This window comes from Oryx dammah, unplaced genomic scaffold, assembly GCF_014754425.2.
Source record: "Oryx dammah isolate SB20612 unplaced genomic scaffold, SCBI_Odam_1.1 HiC_scaffold_6, whole genome shotgun sequence".
Taxonomy (NCBI): Eukaryota; Metazoa; Chordata; class Mammalia; order Artiodactyla; family Bovidae; genus Oryx; species Oryx dammah.
In genome coordinates this window covers 16,726,088-16,743,065 of record NW_024070190.1, presented here as the reverse complement: position 1 = coordinate 16,743,065, position 16,978 = coordinate 16,726,088, and the positions used below count along the sequence as shown (strand labels likewise).

The 16,978-nt window shown below is 44.3% G+C and overlaps 1 protein-coding gene across 1 annotated transcript in view; it reads right to left on the bottom strand.

Annotated features, from left to right (window-relative positions):
* Positions 1 to 3,327: 3,327 nt before the first annotated feature.
* Positions 3,328 to 16,978, bottom strand: part of ERCC6 (ERCC excision repair 6, chromatin remodeling factor) — a 70,738-nt gene continuing 57,087 nt past the window's right edge. Inside the window, exons 12-21 of the mRNA XM_040242837.1 lie at positions 16,700 to 16,795; positions 13,375 to 13,590; positions 12,815 to 12,925; positions 12,316 to 12,435; positions 11,680 to 11,774; positions 11,169 to 11,314; positions 10,396 to 11,079; positions 8,192 to 8,396; positions 7,496 to 7,574; positions 3,328 to 6,388 (exon numbers count right to left, since the gene is read on the bottom strand). Coding sequence (XP_040098771.1) covers positions 5,966 to 6,388; positions 7,496 to 7,574; positions 8,192 to 8,396; positions 10,396 to 11,079; positions 11,169 to 11,314; positions 11,680 to 11,774; positions 12,316 to 12,435; positions 12,815 to 12,925; positions 13,375 to 13,590; positions 16,700 to 16,795 — 2,175 coding nt within the window. The 3' untranslated portion in view covers positions 3,328 to 5,965. The remainder of the gene's footprint in view (positions 6,389 to 7,495; positions 7,575 to 8,191; positions 8,397 to 10,395; positions 11,080 to 11,168; positions 11,315 to 11,679; positions 11,775 to 12,315; positions 12,436 to 12,814; positions 12,926 to 13,374; positions 13,591 to 16,699; positions 16,796 to 16,978) is intronic.

Below are 16,978 nucleotides of genomic sequence, written 5' to 3'. Positions count from 1 at the left end.
TCCAATGGCCCCCCTGCCTGTCAGAGGGGCCGCGCCACTCAGAGCACTGTCAACAGAGCGCTCTCTCTCTCAGGCTGAGTGTGAAGCCATCCTCACCACCGGGCAGGGCTGGGCAGTCCCCCAGGGGGCTCCTTGCCCCTGTTGTTGGTGTGATGACCAGCAAGGGGTTCCTGTCCTCTTTCCTGTCCACTTCCAGTTGATCTTGCCGTAGCTGTCCTTCTGCAACATGCCCATTTTGTTTGCAGTCAGGACCGCAAAAAACAGAAAGCTGCTGGCCGAGGCCTTCATCTGGATCCAGACAGACACCTGGAGATGCCAGGGTCCAAACAGGGATCAAACAGGATGGCCCTGCAGCCATACAACCTGGGTCCAAACTCTGGCTCTTATTAGCTGAGTGCTTTCCCCCTCCAGTGGTTAGCATTTATTGGGAACATTCTACATGCCAGACACTTGATATTTTGCATTATCTGAAACCAGTCTTCACGGTAACCCCATAAAGTAGGTGCTGTATTTATTCCTATCTTACATATAAAGAATCGGAGACTTAGAAGTAAGCTGTGTCGAGATAAGTAAATTTAATATGGACCAGGTCCCCGTAAGACACACCAAATGAGCAAGTCACGGTTTTCCGCCTAAGCAGACCCAAGCCAGTGCACGTCTTTAATGCGCGTCCCTCTCCCACGAGATGCTATATTCCTTGCCTGGAACCTGAAAGAGGGAACCCCCTTTTCTAGGATTACAGGTTACCTGGATTACAGAATCTGTCATCACACTGAGACGGGGAGGAAGCAGGGAAGGAATAGTCTGTGTCAGGAGTCACAGACTCTAGCTGTTCTTACCAATATTTCGCAGATTTCTTGACTGTCTCTTATTTACAATAGACCCTTAGGATTACTTCCAGAAACATTAAATTCTCCAGGGAGGGGAGGGGTGTTTGTCTTCTGGAATTTCATCCAGTTACAGTCCTTTTCTGGATTGCACTTCTGCACAGCCCTTCACACTGCCATCCTAGGAGTCTAAAAGATGTTTTCACGTTGGAAAATTACTGTGACCTTTACAACACTAAGAGATTTAAAGGGGAAAAACCCAATTAAATCAATAGATGCAGAAAAAGCATTTAATAAAATTCAGCCCTGGAAAGAGCATTTCTTTAACTGATAAAAATCATTTGCCAGGAAATAAAAGCAACCACATGTTTAATGGTAAAACTTTGGAAATTTAATCTTCAGTGTCAGGAATAAGGCAAGGATGCCAATCATTGTCAAATATATTATCATATTGGAAATATGTAGTGCAAGTGTTGAAATCAAAGGAATACAATTGTCATTACTTGTAGCTGACAAGATTGTTACGTACAGGACAATTTATAGACTTACTGGATTTAATAAAAGAGTTCAGCAAGGTTGCTAAATACAAGACCAATATGTAAAATCCAATAATACTCCAGGTTATAAACTGAAAAATGGAATATTTAAAATGTCACAATAGCAACCAAAACTGTAGAATTAGGAATAAATGTAAGATATGCATGACCTTATAAGATGTAAGTGAAAGACACAATGGAATTATGTCTTTATAATATGTATCATAAATAGATACATACATATCTATGGAGAATCATAAATATGTATGTATACATACATAGGTACATAAATATGTACCTATGGAGTATCATAAATATGTATCATAAATAGACGTGTTTTATTCATAGTTGAGAAACTCAGTATCATAAACAACCCTCCACAAGCAACCTGTACAGTCATTACAATTTCAAAAACAAGATCCAAATGTTTAACAAGCTGATTCCAAAACTTAAAAACAAAGGTCCAAGAAGTAAGAAATTTCTTAGAAGATGAAGGGAATCATTGTATTATATTATGATTGCTAATTATAAAGTACAATGATTAAAACAGTGGGTTATTGGCAAAATTAAGTAAGTAGACCAATTTAACATGAGTACAGAGACCAGAAATATTCCCATAATTATAGAAATCAGATATAATGATAGATGAAGCCTTATAAATCAGGAGGGAAAGGATAAAATATGTTTTTAAAAGTGCTAGGAAAAGCTTAACGATCCACATGGAGTTTACAAGAGAATTTATGAGAGTGTAATCATGGCTTTAGTTAGGAAAAGGGTTCTTGAGGAAACAAAATGAAACTGAATTTGGCTATATTTAAAAACCTGTATATCAGAAAGTTCTCTGTTCTATTTCTCCATATCTTTATGCAGAGGTAAAAAAAATCCCTAACAAAACATCTATAAAACAGCTGCTAAGTTGCTAAGTCACTTGAGTCATGTCCGACTCTGTGGGACCTCATAGACAGCAGCCTACCAGTCTCCCCCGTCCCTGGGATTCTCCAGGCAAGAACACTGGAGTGGGCTGCCATTTCCTTCTAGGAACATCTATAAAATAGCTATTTTAGGAGTAGGAATAGGAATCAACCTAATATGAACTGTGCAAGACCTTCGTGAAGAAAGTTATTAAAATTACTCTAAAAAAAGCCTATCATGATACTAACGGCAAAAACTATATTGTCTATTATCCTCAAATTAATGTATAAACTAATACAATCTCAGTCAAAAGAGCAACACAATTTTAGTGGAACTTAAACTGATTCCAAGTTTCACCTGAAACAGAAAATGTGCAAGAATAAGACAACGGTGTTGAGGGGAAGGAAAGGAAGCCAGCCTGCAGGCAGCGCAGCACTGTGCCAAGTCACACAGTGAAGCGTGCGGCCGGGAAGCAGAGTCTAGACCCACCGTCCAGAAACAGACAGGTGGGCGCATGATAAATCTGGCATTTTTCAAATGCTCGGAGAAAAGACTGGACTATTCAATCACAGTAGGAACAACGGCCTTTCTGTCTCAGAGGATGTCTGAGACAGAAAGGAACCTACAGTAAAACTAGGGAAACGGAACATGAACGGGTAACTTGTAAAGGAGGGTCTGCAAGTAGAAACGTTTAAAGTCATCAGAAAAACTCAAGGTAAAACCAGGTATTTTCAACCGCACACACTGGCTAGGAAAACAAACTCCCGAGACTGACATGGGCTACTGCTTGCTAAGAGTGTGGAGAAATAGTCCTTTTATGGGGTGTGAACTGAAGGAGGTAGTTCCAGAACACCCATCACATTTAAAAATCCACCTAATTTTAAGTCCAGCAATTCCACGAAGGGAGAGTTACACTTAGAGAAATGAAAAGGTATCTAGCATATGTTAAACGAGAAGTTAGTTGCTAAATAACGAGGATGATAATTGCATTTTTGCAAATCACATGTAAAATAAAACGAGCTGCTGTAACGAAGAGACTCCAACAAAAGACAGTGGTTTAAACAAGTCAGGAATTTATTTTGCTCTTAAGTAACAGGTGAAAAGGAAGCAGTTTGAGACTGGCAGGCCAGACTCTCCATCCTCAGCACACAACTCTGACGCTCTTGCGTCCCTGCTTAAGCTCCCACAGGCATGTTGGCCAGCACGAGCGCGGAATGTGGAGAAAAGCAGACACCCAGTTCCTCACTTCAGGGTGCAGTTCTCTTCCCATCCCACTGCCTGTCACGTGGCCACATTTAACCACTTAGCAGAGTGTTAAGCGAGCAGCCTTGGTGTCCAGCAGGAGTCTTAGCAGAAAAGGAGAAGGGGAAAACGGACGTTATAGCAGCAGCAGCTGCCACATGTATCCGCAAAGGCATGGAAAACAGCTTGCAAGAATACACACCAAATACAGTACTTATCTCTGGAACAGGAGCAAGAGGAGTGGGAGGCAGAGTATTGCCTGAAATGTTTTAAACAGTGATCATGTTTTAACTAAGGAATTTTCCACATTTCACAAAGATTTTACAATCCTTTATTGTAGCTTAATACCAGTATAACCATAGTGGTTAAAATTATGATACTTGGAGCATTTTCCTCTACGTATCTCCACCCAGGGGCATGATGACAAAGCTTACCAATGTCCACACTGAGACACAGGCATGGCAGTGACTACCCAGGGTCTCAGCTGCAGGTAGGGCTGAGACAGGCTGGGAGTGAAGACCATCGCCCTGTGACTGCATCATAACTTTTGCCAGCATTTTCTACTTGAAGAGAAGGCTACAACTTCCCTCGCTCAGTAGACTTTAGATTTCAGACAATAGAGGTATGATGCCAAGCACTTCATACTCGTGAACAGCACCAGTACTTTAATATGAGAACAAGAGGGATGCGATTTTCTTATAGGTTAAAGACAACAACAACAAAAAAAGAACTTCGCAGAAACAAAATTCATGAGTTTTGACTCCCTTCTGAGCCAAGTAGTCAAGTCTAGGATGCACTGACCCGTTTAAAAGTCTATTATTTTCAGACAATGATGGCAGAATGAAGATGGTAGGATCCTCTTCCTCTAATAATAAAACACGCTAAAAATTGAATGAAATGAAAAAGCCAGAATCTAGAAAAAGAAGCAGAAAATCCTTCTGGGCATTACAACTCTGACTATGACATCTCCTGTCTAAAGGGAGGGAATCACAGACCAAGTTATTTAACAAAATCTCAGAAAACATAACTAAAACCCAAGTCTTCAGTCAAAAGCTTCACACTGCCCAGGAGAGCCTCTCCTTGACTCTGAAACCCACAGCCCTCCTCTCTTGAGTGGCGGAGAAGAGCACAAAAGAGATCTGGGCCCTGCTGCTCACTTCAGTATGAGCTAGATGGGAGGAAGGCAAAGGCAATACAGAAAAATCAGAAAGCGGGCAAACAGCAAGCCGGAGAAAACAACTCTAAGAACAAACACACTGGACCACGACAGCTCAAGGAGACACTTAGGAAGTCTGGTCAGTTTAAGAAAACAAGACTTCAGAGCTGAGATGCTAAGAGTAACAGGGAGAAGGAAAGAGAAACAAGGGTAAGAAAACAAACTAAGGACCGAAATGACACTGTAACAGAACTCTAAACACGTGAACAGCCAGAAACAGCCGCAGACGGAAAGCAGACGCCCACAACAGGAGAGTCACGGGGAACACAATGGGACAGGAGAGATGGCAATGCCGTGACAGAAGGCAGAGAGCAGCGGAGCCTGGCAGAGGCTACCGGCGGCGTCCTCAAAGAGGAGGACAGCCAGCTAAGGAAACAGCGTTCCAGGCTCCCTCCCGGCAGCCAGCGGAGAAAGGGATGGAAGGCAGCACCAGGCGGTGAGGGCGGCCTACCTGGGCGTGTGCTGGCGGTTTTATCTATACTTACTTTTGGTTAACCTTGGGCTGTTTGTTTTTTTAAAAGATAACACATTTCATTTTCCTAAAACCAAGAGTCAGTGTAGGAGGAAAAAGGTGCCCTTTGCTTAAAATCAAGCAACTTTAAACTGAGAAAACTCTAGCCTTCTGCAAATAGGCATCTTATCATTTATTACCAAACTATTCTATGTTTTGCAAATAAAAACCTTGCCAATTTAACAGTACCTTCATGGAAGATTGCTTAAAGGCAATCAATAGGATTCAAAAGGTAACAAACTTGATCTCTTTTTTGAGTGGCAAATGATCAGTTTAAGCATTTAAACACGAGGTACCCAAAAGATACTGTTAATAGCTACTGATGAACTGATTATCTGAACAGGTCTAACTGAATGTAAGACATGTTTTTAGCACCAATAACAAGAATTCTTGCAAGTTCTGGTCTATAAACTTCCAATGAGTAGTAAGTAATGTGTTCCCTGATAGCATCTTCTGGGTAAAAGAACAAGTATGTGCCAAGGATTAACGGTTAGGTCCCTGATTTTATAACATAATTCATTTTGGAAAAAAAAAAAAGTCAACCCAGGTATTTTTAAAACTTAAGTTTGGGAGAAGAATTTCTTCTTCCCTAAAGTTTTGTTTATGAGGTAGCTATCATTCAAAGTAAACATCAAATACAGCCAACTTCCACTGACAAACATGATAATTAAATAATCTTTTCACCAGAAAAGTCACTTAGAAGTCCAGAGAGTAATGTTGCTCAGCAGTATTCTGGCTTGAGTTTCCAAATGCCTTCACCAGCAGAAGTTCTATGAAAAGTGCACAGATTTCTCAAGAGTTCTCTAAAGACACAAGACTGTGATGCTGATAACTTGGACTCAAACTCCTGCAGTATCTCTTGGGTGCTGGCCTGGCCATCAACTTGGGCCTGAAAGGCAATGAAGTTTCTCATTTCCACCAGAAGGTCATCATGCTCTGTGCTGCAGGGCAGCAGGGCGGCGGCTTCTGGGAGGCGCCCACTCTCACTTTCTAAGCGCTCTGGCAAAATGAGGTGGTTCCTAGCTCTCATTTTCGCCAACAGTGAGGACGAAGCGAGAGCCCTGGATGAAGACTCTGCATCTTCAACTTTTCCACTAAAATGCTCCGAAACATGATCTTTTCCATCCTTCTCCACAGTGCTGTCCTGGAGAAAGAAGACCAGGGCATGGACATATGTAATCTCCTGTTTATGCTCCCACTTATTTCTCCAAAGGCTCTGAGGGGCCATAAGACAACACATGTGCCCAGGGCGCTGAGGCTGATGGGGGAAGAACGGGACACCGTCTGACGTAAAGGGAAAGGAGGAGGATTAAGTGTCTAAATTCACCTGCTCTTAGAGAACATTTCCTAGAAAAACCCCAAACTACACTATTTACTTCGTCACTATCTTGAGTGGTGAGCATGGAGGGAGGGCCAGGATTCCAGAGAAGACATCTAGGAAAACCGTCTCCAGGAGGTATGGGCTCTGCAGGCGTTTCCTGTTCTTCCTCCCAAAATTTCCCTGATCTGGGCACCAGGGGATAAGGAACAGTATCAGAGCTGTACTTCCTTTCCTTCACTTTTAAATCTTTTACTCCTGTACACCTCATGTGAGTTTCCTCAGAACAGCAACAGAAATCTAGCTTTTCTTCGTATTCCTACTGCTAAAAGAACATGGGAAGTCAAAAAGTTTCTCTACTTCTAGATGTGTTCAAATTAATCTAAAAGTAGGAGTCTGAACCTCGGAGTTTTCAAATTTCATAAATAACACAACCCTTAAACAGAAGAAAAAAAGAAACTATTAAACGATAAGAATATGGCCGGTTATTTACTCTCCGAGAAGCACTCAAGGTGTTTAGGGGGTTGCAGGGCAGGGAGAGATGGACGTGATGCTCTCACAGCTTGTAAATCACAAACACCACTCAGGCGATTTTCTAGATCTTGATTCTAGACAGCAATGGTCCCTCGAGCTAGCACTTCCCCTCCGAGTGGGGCGGGTAGTATGGGCAGCAACACACATCACCTACCCAATGTGAACTTCTGGAGGACAAAACAGACTCTGCTATGGATCTTGGGTTAAAGGCTTTGCCTTTTCTAGGAAGTTAGCTGCCCTTTCAAATTCACACAAAAGTGCTTCATCAATGCCTCAAAGTGCATGAGACGCCAGTAGCAGGTGTCACTATGCACCCTCACACTTGGGGTCGAGTGAGATTTCCATGGCAGTTCAATCAAGTAAGTCTTGTGAATGAAAGCTGAAAGGCTGTCAGATTACCTGGCATTTCTCCTTTGGAGATGTTGAGGAGGGACGCTGCACGGAGAAGCTGGAGTTCCTTTTCTGACCAAATCTGCTCCTAAGTAACAAAGAGAGTCATAGCTGATAAAATGTTACTTTGTGAGTTAGAGATGAGAATGCCCCTCCCACACCTAAACCCTTCTTGGAGAAATTTTCTTCCGCATGGTTATTCTCTCATAGCTGTGATGCGTCTGCTCTACCCTTAGATTCCTATACTTTACTCTTCTGGGAAATTACTAAGGCATCCCAAGGCAAGAACCACATAATACCCTTGCTCAAGTCACAGTGGAAACCACCCTCGAATTCTAAGTAGGAAAACTACTCTAAAAGAGCAGAGTAACTATTGCTTGCTGAAACACACCTGGTCAACTTCTTAAAGTTTAACTGTTATTCTACAACTCTTGCTATTTTATGACATCACCTCTTAAATCACCTCAAAAGAGATTTCTCCTTTCCCCAGAAAATCAGCTCTGGAAAGGAAGGAATGAAAGCAAAGAAGGCGAGGTGGCAGGTGTACTCCTCTTAAGTTATGCACATCTGGCTGGGCCAGTCCCTCCCTGAGGGATTTTCTCCTCCTTCAGATAAACGGCAGGAGTGTCTCCACCTGTCCTGATTTTACTCCCAGCCCGGCCAGTTTGGCCTCCTCACAAGCATGTCAGGGTGGCGACCTCTTACTTTTTTCCTGCTGGTGCACCAGCAAGCCCTCTGTGGCCAGTCCAAGTGGGCACACCACTCGCTGCTCCCAGACACCGCTGCCGAGAGAGCCTCAGCGCTCTGAGGGCATCCTGAGCCACGCGGTTGGCCTCCGCCTCCACCAGGACACAGTCTGGACTGGCTCCATCCACGATGGCGTCGTGCTTCATGACGCTGTGCACGCCCACTGGCAAGAGCAAAGCGCACAGTGAGCATGCCGTTTCAGCTCAGGCGCGACCACATGCTTTCCTCTGTCCCAGCTAGTGTGTGGTGGGTGGAGGGAAAACCATGAACATTTTTGGCTGCTACTCACCCGTGACCACCAGGACCCACAAACTTCTATAAACGTTGTGATCTTCACCTGCATCTCTACCCAACGAGGGCTGGACTGTCAACTATCACTGTGTTGTATCATCTAAGCATAATGCTTTAATCACCACACTTCCACAAGCTCTTCCTGGCTATCTGGAAAATTTTAAAACCTTCTACTAATGTGAAGAAGTGGACTCGCTCAGTCGTGTCCGACCCTCAGTGACCCCATGGGCTGTAGCCCACCAGGCTCCTCTGTCCATGGGATTTTCCAGGCAAGAGTCTGGAGTGGATTGCCATTTCCTTCTCCAGGGGATCTTCCCAACCCAGGGTATCCTCTATTGAAGAGGGAAAATATAAACAAAAATTACACAATTTCTATAAAGTAATCATCATAGAAACACTGCACATCAGAAGAATTCACTACAGTCATAGGTGAAAAATTCATAGACCTAAATATTTATATTAATTAAAAACGAAAGAACAAAAATACATGAACTGAATTCCAAGCCAGTTTTATAAAAATTAGGACCAAAAACATTAAAACAACAACAAAAACAAAAAGGAAGAAAGTACTGAAGATAAAAGCAAAAATTACGGAGGCAGAGAAAGAACCACGGATCTAATTAATTAATCAAACTCCTGGTTTATTGAAAAAAAATCATGAAACAATCTACTGGTTTAACCTGATCAAGGAACAAGGAGGGAAACGGACAAAAATTGGAAATGACAAGGAGGAAATTATCTTGAAATAGTCAATTTAAAAAAATTATTACAGGAGTATTTTCTAACAACTCCATGCAAATAAACTTGAACATTAAATAACATAGATAATTTCTTAAGAAAGCAGATCAGGAACTGTAGGAAAAAACAGAGAAAGTCACCAATGAACTACCTTATAAGAAAGCACCAAGCCCAGAAGCTGTGCTCCTGAGACACTGTACGGAAGCCTGCCTTCCTGAATAGAGACCCATTTGGAGACCTTTGGTAACGCAAGACCATCACCTTGGGGACAGAGTGACCTGTGAGATCTGAGTAAGAAAGTCCCAGGGGCGATTCAGCTGTGCAGGCTGGCCTATCCCACAGGGTCCTGGGCAACTGCTAGATCTGCTTTCCTAACTTTTCTCCCTTGATACTAGCTACCAGCTTTCCTCCTTCCAGAGTGCCTGCCTCTGGCCATGCCCCTTCCTCTCCCCATGATCCGTCACTTGACTCTTCTGCGGCTGGAAAACCAGATACATAGAGCATGCAGAGAAATATTCTATGAATGTTCAGGTGGTACAAAGCTATCTTAAGCACTGCACCCCTCCTGTGTGTGGTTAGAAGTCAGGTCCCACTGCTCACCCAAGGTTCAAACTCTCCTAGGAGAGAGGGGAAAGTGATTTTTTTTTAATGTCAGTGCAGGGCTTCCCTGGTGGCTCAGTGGCAGCGAGTCTGCTTGCTGATGCAAGAGACACAGGTTCGATCCCTGATCCGGGAATATCCCACATGTCTTGGAGCAGAAAAGCCCGAACGCTGTAACTACCGAAACTGTGCTCTGCAGCCCTCGAGCAGCAACTGCTGAGGCCGGGTGGCACCTCTACGGAAGCCCGTGAGCCCGAGGGCCTGGGCTCCTCCTGCAAGAGATGCCACTGCAGTGAGCAGCCTGCACGCCACAGCGAGAGGAGCCTGTGCAGCAAGGAGACCCAGCACAGCCAAATACCAACGAACACGCAAAATTATTTCTCAAAGTGTCGGAACACTTCCAATTGCCTTCTAGAAGGAAAGATACTTCCAGCTGAGTGTGCATTCCGCTCTGTCAGGGATGCCTGCTCCCACAGAAGCAGCCCCTTGGTTCTATCCCAGCATACCCGTGGCAAGTGCAGCAAAAGGAGTACCTGACTTTCTGAAAAGCTTCTCCAGGACGTAGTCGTCGTGGCTGCGCTCCTTGGCCTCGCTCTCGTTTTCACTGTCTCGCCTCCGGTACTGCCTCTTCTTCACCAGGTGTGGAATTCGAGTTCCCTCAAACTTGGCGTCTCTGCGGTGCTTAGAGGTCTCCGGCTTTTGATTTGGCCTCAGGTGTTTCTCCCTGGCCTCTTCTGCCACGTGATGTTTCATTTTCGACTTGTGCTTATAACAATTATTTTCCGTTTGCTCCTTCTCCCAAAGAGGTTCTCTCTGAACCTGGCAGCTTTCTCTTTTATCAGAAAGACTCTCCTTTTCATTGATGCTTTCCTCACCAGACGTCCCGCACGTTCTGCTGATTCTTGGAGAATCTGAACTGTCTCCGTTTTCATGAATCACTAAGGACTCCCGTGGTCTGGAGACGGTATCTGCCTCTTCTCCAAGCCTCTCACTGCTGGTTAGACTATGAGGTGTCTGAACAGCATCATTCAAAGGAATGCCTTGGTCAGAAGTTACTGCATTCACCTCACTGCCTGATGCTGCAGAGATGGCAACATTTGCAGATGTCTTACCATCAGGGAACTGTCTGCCCACTGGGACATTCTGGTCTGTTCCACAGGCCTGCTGAAGTCTTCTTTTTAAATGGCGTCTGGGTGTCTGAACATCTGAACCAGTTCCTATGAAAGAGAAAAGCATGGTAATGTCACACTGCGTAAGCCATACCATCTCACTACTTTAGGTTAGATTATCTCATGGAATAAAATACCTGCAAAGATAGCGCTCGTTTCCGTGCTCTGGGATGTGTCAGGGCTGCTCAGAGTGAACAGCTCATAAAGGTCATTGGACTTGAAAAATCGTCTCTGCTTCGGGTCTTTTAGCACTCTGTTTGTCAAAAACTGCTTGAAGATTTGTCTAAAAAGATAAAAATTAAGCTGGTATGAAACAATGTTCGGCTGCACCTCAGGATTCTAAACTTACAGCAACTGTTTATTAATAAGGTTAAAAACAATCAGACTCAAAAACATTAAAACACACACACACACACACAATAAGCCATCTAAGCTTATTTTAATAAGAAAGAAAAAAATGCAAGAAATTATAAAAAAAAAAACACATACATCTCTCAAGTTACAGCAACTATTTCTCTGAGATGGCAAGATTTCTTGAAGTAACACTTCTTAAAAATCCCTGCTCCAAACCCTGGCAGCAGGTCTCCCCCGCTCACACCCACGGCTTGGAAGCAGCTCTGGCCCAGGGCCGCGGCTGTGTGCACTGACCGGTGGTAAATCTTTTCCTCAATGGTGCCTGCGGTGAGGAGCCTGTACACTGTCACTTGCTTTTTCTGGCCGATCCTCCACGCTCGCTCCCGGGCCTGCAGCAGAGAAGACCACCAAGCAAAGAGAGGGAAGTCGCTCAGTCGCGTCCGACTCTTTGCGACCCCATGGATTGTAGCTTAACAGGCTCCTCTGCCCATGGGATTTTCCAGGCAAGAGTACTGGAGTGGGTTGCCATCTCCTTCTCCAGGACACAGCAGAGAAATGCAGCTCAGCAGGGGCCCTTCTCAGCAACAAGCGCTGACTAACAGCCAGGCACTTTCTTCCACTCCCCAAATTAGAGCTTTGGCTAATGAGGCTAAATACCTCATTCACATCCTCCACCTGTTAAGGACCACAAATAGGCAAGCGACAAAACAGACCAAGCCAGCTCTGCCCGTCTCCTCCCACGTCCTCTCTGCACACAGGCCTAGTGCAGATGCTGCGGACACACTGAGGAGCCCTCTCTCCAAGCGGAAGACGAGACACAGCCAGGATGTGAGCTCTAGGCGGAGGCGAACACGGCATGGAGGGCTCCTCCTGCGGGTAAGCCATCAGACAGCATGTCACCAACACACTGCTTTAAGAAAATTAACAGACCTGCGTGTCTGTGCTTGGGTTCCAGTCGGGGTCATAGATGATGACGCGGTTTGCACCCGTCAGGTTGACTCCAAGGCCACCCACGCGAGTGGTCAGAAGAAACACAAACACGGATGTGTCCTGGGGGCGAGACATACGACACTCAGTGCGCACACGGAAGGTCAGTCACCGCTGCCACCGCAGCCCTCACACGCTCTACGCATGGAAGCCTGGCTGCAGTGCAAGCAATGGGTTATGCCGCAGAGACCTTTGGTCCGTCAAGATGCCAACTCACAGCTTCTGCTTTTCATAGCATTTACATTATCAGTGTTTGAAAACTGGATTTTTAAGAAGGAATACACATTCTTTGTTTAAACACACACACACATCCCATTAACCCAGAAATGCATCTAGTTAACAGCTGCCCAATCCCAGACGCAGGCACTGTGGGTGCAGACGTCTCCCCACCGCCCCTCCGCACAGCAGCGCCAGGCAACTTCACGGCTCTGTTCACTGTTACCTCATTGTATCTTGCGATCAGTGGTTGTCTGGAAGCTATCGCCGTGGTGCCATCCATCTTGAGATAAGAGTACTTTTGGGCTCTGAGGAACACTTCAAGGATGTCCAACATCTGTTTGGGAGAAGTGGTGGAGGACGTAAGAGGTTAAAAATCAAAGGTGCGCCTCCAGTGAGTACGCGACACTCATGCAAACAGGATCACAGCTTCCCCAACAGGCTTAAATTAAACGGGGTTTCTTGGTTCGAGGTGGATAAATAAAACTACTACAAGAGTATTTTTGGTATTTCCATACTGTTCTTACAAATTTTGTAAAAAGCAGGACATACATCTGAGTTCAGACAAAACTCACCCGCACCCCAAAATCACATGGTAACATGGTCTCTTTTTAAAAAAGGCAAGTTCTGGGCACCAACTCTAGAGAAAGATCCACCTCCAGAAGAGCTCTGCAGCCTGCCACTTCAGTATCAGTGGGTGGATCATTTTAAACCATATCCCCTTTTTTTAATTGGTTATAAGTCATGAAGAACCACTTGCCTCTTGTATGAGGCTTGTGTACGCACCTGTCTGGACTGAGAAAACAGCAACACTCGTTGGCCCTGCTTGTGCCATATTTTCAGCAAGGATTCGACAACGATCATTTTCCCAGAACGCTTCCAGTGTCCAAACTCATCCTCCCCTAGCTCCTCGTCTGGAGTGCCTTTAAGACTCTTGGGGCCTCCAGAAAAGAGATCAGGGTGGTTGCAGATTTTTCTTAGGGCTACAAGTCCAGAGAAAATCTATGGTACAAAAGAATTATGTCCACTCAGATCACCCCATGGAAAATAATATTCACTCAAGAAGAAAAGGAAGCAGGCTGTTCAATATATAACACAGATTAAGAAGTAATCCTTCATCAGCTTTTTAGTTTTCTCCCCAGTCACAGCATGTTAGGAATGGGAAGACCCTTTACACATCTTTTCCTGACAGGGCAAGTCCTCTAAGAACAAAAAGTCCTGTTGGAACAAGCATATCTAATGGGGTCATACTCAATTGCTGACGATTCTCCCTCTAAAAAAAAGGTAATGCAGTTCACAGTATATAAAAAATTGGTTCATATTTTAAACATAAATAAGAAATATCATGCCCATTCTCAATAGAAATCTGGGCTTCCCTGGTGGCTCAGATGGTAAAGAATCTGCTTGCAGTGCAGGAGACCTGGGTTCAGTCCCTGGGTTATAGCAAGGTCCCCTGGAGAACGGAATAGCAACTCATTCCAGTATTCTTGCCTGGAGAATTTCATGGACACAGAAGCCTGGCAGATTACAGTCCATGGGGTCTCAAGGAGCTGGATATGATTGAGAGGTTCCAAATAGGAAAAGGAGTACATCAAGGCTGTATATTGTCACCCTGCTTATTTAACTTATATGCAGAGTACATCATGAGAAACGCTGGGCTGGAGGAAGCACAAGCTGGAATCAAGATTGCTGGGAGAAATATCAATAACCTCAGATATGCAGATGACACCACCCTTATGGCAAAAAGTGAAGAACTACAGAGCCTCTCGATGAAAGTGAAAGAGGAGAGTGAAAAAGTTGGCTTAAAGCTCAATATTCAGAAAACTAAGATCATGGCATCTGGTCCCATCACTTCATGGCAAATAGATGGGGAAACAGTGGAAACAGTGTCAGACTCTATTTTTGGGGGCTCCAAAATCACTGCAGATGGTGATTGCAGCCATGAAGTTAAAAGATGCCTACTCCTTGGAAGGAAAGTTATCAGCAACCGAGACAGCATATTAAAAAGCAGAGACATTACTTTGTCAACAAAGGTCCGTCTAGTCAAGGCTATGGTTTTTCCAGTGATCATGTATGGATGTGAGAATTGGACTATAAAGAAAGCTGAGCACTGAAGAACTGACACTTTTGAACTGTGGTGTTGGAAAAGACTCTTGAGAGTCCCCTGGACTGCAAGGAGATCCAACCAGTCCATCGTAAAGGAGATCAGTCCTGGGTGTTCATTGGAAGGACTGATGTTGAAGCTGAAACTCCAATACTTTGGCCACCTGATGCAAAGAGCTGACTCATTTGAAAAGACCCTGATGCCGGGAAAGATTGAGGGCAGGAGGAGAAGGGGACAACAGAGGATGAGATGATTGGATGGCAACACCGACTCCATGGACGTGAGTTTGGGTGGACTCCAGAAGTTGGTGACGGACAGGGAGGTCTGGCATGCTGCGGTTCATGGGGTCACAAAGAGTCGTACATGACTGAGCGACTGAACTGAACTGAACTGAGTGACTAAAATTTAGGGAAATCTGCCATGTAATTTAGCAAAGGCATTAAGTATTACACTCCTAAGAACCTCACTAGAAGTTCTATAGTTTACTATGTGAGTCAGAGGTTGAAGTATATCACAAAACATGCCACATGGAAAAAACACAGATGGCAACAATGTGTGGGATGGCTCACTAGAGGGCTGGGGAGGCCCAGAGCGAGCACCCACCCAGCCACCCGCAAGCAAGCAGGCACCTTGTACAGCTTTTAGCCCGTGATTCAAGTCACACTCACCAGTACAAAAGTTCAAATGGAAAAGACAGACCACAAATTGAGCAATAATCAAAGAGTATGGTTATTCTAATTAGTAAACAGTTAAATAACACACGAGCTGAACAAAGCAGAAACCCCGTCAGCACTCCCCAGAGTCATCTGTAACTGATCTTTCTTCCTTGAGGTCTCTGCTGCCCAGCACAGCAGTCACAAGCCCCATGTGGCCACTGAGCACAGGGAGCGTGGCACGTGCTGCGACGTGAAATACCCAGTTCTGAAGACTCGGTACAAAGAAAGAGTCACACACCCAGTAATTTAAAATGCTTGATTACATGCTAAAACGCCATTTTATATGTGCCAGGTTAAATAAAATATATTATTAAAGCTGACTGCACCTGTTACGCTTTTCACCTTTTTTAATGTGACCATTAGAAAATTTAAAATCACACACATGGCTTGTATTCTCTCTCCCCTGGACAGTGCTGACCCTACCCACCTAAGGCTTCACAACTTGGAGGCACGTGAAGGTAAGTCAGGGGAGATACAGGAGAGAGAAATAAATGTGAATGGCTTAAAAACACCTACAGATGCCAATGACAGATGAAATAAACTGTTAAGAGATGGTCAAAAGAACAAAAATGACGATCTGGAAGAAAAAACAGGTAGATATCACGGGACTCAAGCAGCCTTGTCACCCGTATTCATCCCCATCTGCCTCCATGTAGGGGCAGGACAGTGAATTTCAGAGCGTCCCCTGCTCCTCAGCTGCGCCTCCAACGAGGACAAACCAAAGACTAAGGAATTTTACATGTTAGATAAATAAAATTACAGTTCACACTTTAAGAGACTGAAGCACAAAGAAGCTGAAGAGTTTACATGGAGCTTCTGACTAAAGCTGATGATAAAATTACTACGTAGGCTTAATAGACATTTACCCACATATATTGCTGAGTATGGCCAATAACTAAAACACTATTACTTATACAAAAATGCATAATAATAATTCTTCCTCTGTGCACCCAGCAGCCCCGGGCTGCTCCCGACATTCTTCATAGGACTGGTAATCCCTGTAGGACCCCCCATTACAGACCCTGTGGTCTAGTGCATTATCCCACTAGACCACGCGGCTCTGGGTTCAAATGGAACAGTGCTGCAGTACAGATAAAAAGGCAGCATTCTCAAACTGCGTGTAGCTGGCTTCTGGAAGGGCTTCAAAGGAAGCAAAGGCTCACACCCGGATGTCTTCAAGACGGCAACAACCGTGAATCTCTGACTAGTACCAGGCTCCTTCCCCACCCCCCCGGTGCCCCTTGGTCCACAGTTCTTTCTCTCCAGCTTCTATTAGTATTAATTGGCTGACCTGCATCTCTCCATTGAGAATCCTGTAAACTTCTTTGGAATCTATGAAATTTTGGTAGACTTTATGTTGTTCATCTGTAAGACGGCAAAATAAGACCTAGGGGGAGAATTTTAAAAAAGACTTAAAAAAATTTGACAGTACAATATAACTAAAATAACAAAGTCAACTAATCAAAACAAGCATGATGTATACAATTTTTACAATGTGCCTCTTATTAAAAATAAAACAAAACAAAAATACATCTTAGAGCTGAACGATGAACAGGCCCCTCCTTCACAG